At 38.3% G+C, this 7,035-nt stretch overlaps 1 protein-coding gene across 1 annotated transcript; it reads left to right on the forward strand.

Annotated features, from left to right (window-relative positions):
* Nucleotides 1–2,917: 2,917 nt before the first annotated feature.
* Nucleotides 2,918–6,017, forward strand: OR2D3 (olfactory receptor family 2 subfamily D member 3). The gene is given in 2 exon segments (XM_024118726.1): nt 2,918–2,927; nt 5,026–6,017. Coding segments are annotated over 2 exon segments (1,002 nt in total).
* Nucleotides 6,018–7,035: the final 1,018 nt, after the last annotated feature.

A 7,035-nucleotide genomic window follows, 5' to 3' on the forward strand; every position in this document is an offset into this window, starting at 1 on the left:
TCTCTTGGTTATTTAGTAACGTATTGTTTAGCCTCCATGTGTTTTGTGTTTTTTACTTTTTTTCCCCCTGTAATTGATTTCTAATCTCATAGTGTTGTGGTCAGAAAAGATGCTTGATATGATTTCAATTTTCTTAAATTTACCGAGGCTTGATTTGTGATTCAAGATGTGATCTATCCTGGAGAATGTTCTGTGTACACTTGAGAAGAAAGTGTAATCTGATGTTTTTGGATGGAATGTCCTATGAATATCAATTAAATCTATCTGGTCTATTGTGTCATTTAAAGCTTGTGTTTCCTTAGTAATTTTCTCTTTGGATAATTTGTCCATTGGTGTAAGTGAGGTGTTAAAGTCCCCCACTATTTTATTGTGTTACTGTCGATTTCCTCTTTTATAGCTGTTAACATTTGCCTTATGTATTGAGGTGCTCCTATGTTGGGTGCATATATATTTATAATTGTTACATCTTCTTCTTGGATTGATCCCTTGATCATTATGAAGTTTCCTTCCTTGTCTCTTGTAACATTCTTTATTTTAAAGTCATTTTATCAGATATGAGTATTGCTACTCCAGCTTTCTTTTGATTTCCATTTGCATGGAATATCTTTTTCCATCCCCTCACTTTCAGTCTCTATGTGTCTTAGGTCTGAAGTGGATCTCTTGTAGACAGCATATATATGGGTCTTGTTTTTGTATCCATTCAGTGAGCCTGTGTCTTTTGGTTGGAGCATTTAATCCACTCACATTTAAGGTAATTTTCCATATGTATGTTCCTATTACCATTTTCTTAATTGTTTTGGGTTTGTTTTTTTAGCTCCTTTTCTTCTCTTGTGTTTCTCACTTAGAGAAGTTCCTTTAACATTTTTTGTAGAGCTGGTTTGGTGCTGCTGATTTCTCTTATCTTTTGCTTGTCTGTAAAGCTTTTGATTTCTCCCTCGAATCTGAATGATATCCTTGCTGGGTAGAGTAATCTTTGTTGTAGGTTCTTCCCTTTCATCACTTTAAATATATCATGCCACTCCCTTCTGGCTTGTAGAGTTTCTGCTGAGAAATTGGCTGTTAACCTTACGGAAATTCCCTTGTATGTTATTTTTCATTTTTCCTTTGCTTTTAATAAGTTTTCTTTGTCTTTAATTGGCAGTGAATTCCATCATTCTGTCTTCCAGGTCACTTATCCGTTCTTCTGCTTCAGTTATTCTGTTATTGATTCCTTCTAGTGTATTTTTCTTTTCAGTTATTGTATTGTTCATTTCTCTTTGTTTGTTCTTTAATTCTTCTAGGTGTTTGTTAAACATTTCTTGCATCTTCTCAATCATTGCCTCCATTCTTTTTCCAAGGTCCTGGATCATCCTCACTATAATTATTCTGAATTCTTTTTCTGGAAGGTTGCCTATCTCCACTTCATTTAATTCTGGAAGGTTGCCTATCTCCCCTTCATTTAGTTGTTTTTCTGGGGTTTTATCTTGTCCCTTCATCTGATATATAGTCCTCTGCCTTTTCATTCTGTCTATCTTTCTGTGAATGTGGTTTTCGTTCCATAGCCTGTGGGATTGTGGTTCTTCCTGCTTCTGCTGTCTGCCTTCTGGTGGGTGAGGCTCTCTAAGAGGCCTGTGCAAGCTTCCTGATGGGAGGGACTGGTGGTGGGTAGAGCGGGGTGTTGCTCTGGTGGGCAGAGCTCAGTAAAACTTTAATCTGCTTGTCTGCTGATGGGTGGGGCTGAGTTCCCTCCCTATTGGTTGTTTGGCTTGAGGCAACCCAACACTGGAGGCTACAGGCTCTTTGGTGGGGCTAATGGCCGACTCCAGGAGGGCTCATGCCAAGGAGCACTTCCCAGAACTTCTGCTGCCAGTGTCCTCATCCCTGCAGTGAGACAAAGCCACCCCCTGCATCTGCAGGAGACCTTCCAACACCAGCAGGCAGGTCTGGCTCAGTCTCCTGTGGGGTCACTGCTCCTTCCCCTGGGTCCCGATGTGCACACTACTTTGTGTGTGCCCTCCAGGAGCGGAGTCTCTGTTTCCCCCAGTCCTGTTGAAGTCCTGCAATCAAATCCCACAAGCCTTCAAAGTCTGATTCTCTGGGAATTCCCTCTCCCATTGACAGACCCCCAGGTTGGGAAACCTGGTGTGGGGCTCAGAACCCTCACTCCAGTGGGTGGACTTCTGTGGTACAATTGTTCTCCAGTTTGTGAGTCACCCACCCAGCGGTTATAGGACTTGATCTTGTGATTGCACCCCTCCTACCATCTCATTGCAGCTTCTCCTTTGTCTTTGGATGTGGGGTATCTTCCTTGGTGAGTTCCAGTATCTTCCTGTCATTGATTGCCCAGCAGTTAGTTGTGATTCCTCTTGCAAGAGGGAGTGACTCAAATATTAACCTTTTATCTGATATATGGTTTGCAAATATTTTCTCCCATTCCACAGGTTACCTTTTCATTTTGTTAATTGTTTCCTTCGGAATGCAGAGGATTTTTAGTTTGATGTAGTTTCACTTGTCTATTTTTGCTTATGTTTCTTGTGCTTTTACTGTCATATCCAAGGAATCATTACCAAGACTAATGTCCAGAAGCTTTTTCCCTATATTTTCTTCTGGAGTTGTTTTAATTTATTTTGAGTTAATTTTTGTATATGGTGTGAGATAAGGGTCCAATTTCATTCTTTTGTATGCGGATATCCAGTATTCCTGAAACCATTTATTGAAGAAACTATCCTTTCCCCATAATGTATTCTGGCACCTTGTTGACCATATATGTATGGGTTTATTTCTGGGCTCTCTATTATGTTTCATTGGTCTGAATGTCTGTTTTTAACCATTATTTCATGACTATGATGTGATAAACGTATTTTCTTGTGAATATTTTCTGTAATTTAGAGTATTTATTTAGAATGGACTCCTAGAATTGGACTTAGAAATTGGGATAATGTTTGCGAGTAGTAGATGATATTAGGCCTCGGGGATTCAGGAACTCCTAATACTACTCTATTCTTAGTCATTCCTCTCCTTAGAGTTATAAAAAAGAAATGTGAAGTAATGAAAAATAAGACACTACTTTTTATTAACCAAGCTAGTCCCCTAATGTCACTGAAGTTCAGAGCTCTGATAAGCATGGGTTGGGCTATGTGGTCTAGTCTACAGTCATTTAAGGCTCCCTTATGGCTTAAATCCATATTGTATCATCATATTACCTTCTGGCTGGCAACATGATACACAAGAACAAAGTGATGATGAGTACACCTAGGAACTATTCAAAAATGAGAGAATAGAGCAAGTAAAGTTCTTAAGGGGGACCTTGTTCAACTTAACAGTCCAGTCCCAGGAAGAAGAGAAGTAGAAATGTGCATGACCTTTTAAAGCACAGTAATCCTACCCAGTAGTAATCATGGACCAATCAACATCCTCAAATGTTATAAATCAGGTTTTTACTTCTCATGGGGAGAAAGGACTAGTAAAAAAAAGGAATTTCTCCCTTACCCATACTATTGAGAATTGGGTCAAAGCATATGAATATTTGAGTCATTTAATATATTTGACAAAATTGTTTCTCAGAAATATTGTACTAACTTTCCTACTCGCTTGCATTGTACAAAAATGTCTTTTTCTCTGCACCTTCATTATACATTATACAGCTAATTAATTCTGCCATTTATTAATTGCGTGATTTAACCTCTCTTTGCCTCCGTTTTCTTATCTGCAAATTAAGATAAATAGTGTCTACCTCATAATGTTATCAGGACAATATAATAATCTAAAACCCTTATAGTAATGCCTGACATGTATTAAATGCTCAATAAAATACTAGTTATTATTTTTTGTTGTGATGTTGCTCTTAAAATCTTAGCTAATTTCCCGGGTGAAAACGGTATCTCTCACTGTTGTAATTGTATTTATTCATAATAATATTGAATATTTTTCTTATATTTAGTAGCTATTTGCATTTCTTCTTTGTAAATAGTCTTTTCATGTCCTTGGCCCATTATTTCTTGGACTCAACAATTTTCATAGTGTTTTATATGGAATCATAATGTAATAAAGTATTTTAACTTTTGTCTGATGTCTCCCTAAAATATTTTCCTCAGTTTGTAGTTTATATTTTAATTTTATTCATGATATTATCTCACAGAAATCTTTCAGTTTATGCTGTAAACTCTACACATGTTTTCCTTCATGGTTTCTTAGAAGGCTTTTGTGATTTTCAAGTCTGATCCTATCCATATATCACAACAACTTTAACCTATTTTTCCTTTTTTGTATTGTTTTACTTTTAATATTTTATTCTTTTTTTTTTTTTTTTTTTTTTTTTTTTGTGGTACGCGGGCCTCCCCCTGCCGTGTCCTCCCCCGCCGCGGAGCACAGGCTCCGGACGCGCAGGCCCAGCGGCCACGGCCCACGGGCCCAGCCGCTCCGCGGCACATGGGATCCTCCCAGACCGGGGCGCGAACCCAGCCCCCCTGCATCGGCAGGCGGACGCGCAACCACTGCGCCACCAGGGAAGCCCTAATATTTTATTCTTTAATCCAAACAGAATGGTCCTTAGTGTTGATATGCCAAAGCTTTGTTTTTAAACCCAAGAAAATTTTGTTGTTTTTTAAGAGGTCAAATTAAATTGATGCCCCAAAACTGTTTCATGTTTTTCAAGCATATGTTATAATTAAATATGTGGTATTTTGAACAGTTAGTGGTGCAGTTTTATGCAAGGTGGTAGTCCTAACATTATACATGGTCATTTCCTAATAATATGTGTATAGCCATTTAGTAAAATCCACAGGAACTCTAATATCCTCATATCAGAAGTAGCCAAGAAGGCTTTAACAACGTCATATTCTATCTATAAATAAGAGGCACTGGGGAGAGGAGATTTGGGGAAAATGAGGTGGATTTAAATTACAATCAACTAATAGGAATACAAATATTCTACTTAGTATCAATTAGAAAAAGCTGGATAGCAAAAAGCTAGAAATATCTAATTGGGTTTTTAAATTGAGCTTTAAATGAGCCTCTTCTACAGGACTTGATGTCATAAACCCAAAGTTTGTTCTTTTTGTTTGTGCCAAACAGGTAAACAAGCATAAATCCCAAAGGGAGAAGAAAACCACACTTCTGTGGCTAAGTTTATCTTCCTTGGCCTTTCACAGGACTTGCAGACCCAGATCCTGCTGTTTATTCTTTTTCTTATCATTTATCTGTTGACTGTGCTTGGAAACCTGCTCATCACTATTCTCATCTTCATGGATTGTCGACTTCACACCCCCATGTAATTTTTTCTTAGAAATCTCTCTTTCACAGATCTTTGTTTCTCTACTAGTATTGTCCCTCAAGTGTTGGTCCACTTCCTGGTAAAGAGGAAAACTATTTCTTTTTTTGGGCATATGACACAGATCATTGTTTTCCTTCTGGTTGGGGGCACAGAATGTGCACTGCTGGCAGTGATGTCCTATGACCGGTATGTGGCTGTCTGCAAGCCCCTGCACTACTCCACCATCATGACCCAACAAGTGTGTCTCCAGCTGGCCATAGGGTCCTGGGCCAGTGGCGCACTAGTGTCTCTGGTAGATACCACCTTTACTTTCCAACTTCCCTATCAAGGACAGAACATTATCAATCACTACTTTTGTGAACCCCCTGCCCTCCTGAAGCTGGCTTCAGCAGATACTTACAGCACAGAAATGGCCATCTTTGCAATGGGTGTGGTCATCCTCTTAGCTCCTGTCTCCCTGATCCTTATCTCCTACTGGAATATCATCTCCACTGTGATCCAGATGCAGTCTGGGGAGGGGAGGCTCAAGGCTTTCTCTACCTGTGGCTCGCATCTCATTGTTGTTGTCCTCTTTTATGGATCAGGAATATTTACCTACATGTGGCCAAATTCCAATACCACAGAAGAATGGGATAAAATGATATCTGTGTTCTATACAGTGGTGACTCCAATGTTGAACCCCATAATTTATAACCTGAGAAACAAGGATGTCAAAGGAACTCTCAGGAAACTGGCTGGAAGAAAGTCCTTTTCTCAGAGACGATGACCTCTAGGTCTGACTTTTAGAGCTATAGTAACATCCTTAAAAGAGGAGCAGGATTTCAGTCGACAGTTACAAGTTAGGTCATTTCAGGAAGAAGCATAAAAGTAAGGAACATGTTCCAGAAACTGTGAATACACCACCCTAAACATAAGGAAGAAATAAAAGAATGAAAAGTTAGGTTATTTCTGGATTATGAAAAGCACTAAATGCTATTTTGAAGGAGTTTTTGGTTAATTCAGCTAACGTGGACATGTTTTAAGCTTGATCACCCTTGAATTTAAGAGATTTAAACTGGATTATCCAGAGATAATGTCTAATATGAATTAAATACATGATTCTAACATTAAAGACATTTCAAGTTTGGATGTCCCAGTCATACAAAACCAGGAATAGTCTAATCAAAACAATCAATGTATTTAATACTGGTCTCATTCACGGCCCAAAGCATTTCAGCTTGTAAAAAGGTACCAGAGGCCACACTACTTCTTAGTTCATGATGTTCTCTCCTGAAAGCTCCAGAAAATGAGTTTTTATATCATCACCCCAAAGTCCATATAAACACAGACTATCAGAGTAAAAAGTGAATTCAACAGTCATCTAATCCAAACATATGTCTGAGGATTAAACCACTCTATAATATTGCCATTGAGTAATTGTCCAGCATTTGCATAAACAAGAATGGTATAGCTAGTGCTCTACATTCTAGGATCATTCCCTTTCATATGCAGATAGTTTCCTTACTGTTAGAAAGATCTTCCTTATGGTAAGTCAAAATCAATTTTCCTATATCTTCAACCCACTTTCCCTAGTTTTACTCCTAGAATAATTTTCATTATCCTTCTATACCACAAATCACTGAAGTCAGTTTCTATATTTGCCCAAATTCAATTTTCACAGCCAACCACCCACTTGTTCCTTTAAAATTCCTTTATCTAACATGCTTTGGTATCAAATATTCATTCAGGTCATCTTCCTCTGTATGAACCCAATTAACCCAATGAATATCTCTTCTGAAAGCAAA

The sequence above is a fragment of the Physeter macrocephalus genome, chromosome 16 (assembly GCF_002837175.3).
Source record: "Physeter macrocephalus isolate SW-GA chromosome 16, ASM283717v5, whole genome shotgun sequence".
Lineage (NCBI taxonomy): Eukaryota > Metazoa > Chordata > Mammalia > Artiodactyla > Physeteridae > Physeter > Physeter macrocephalus.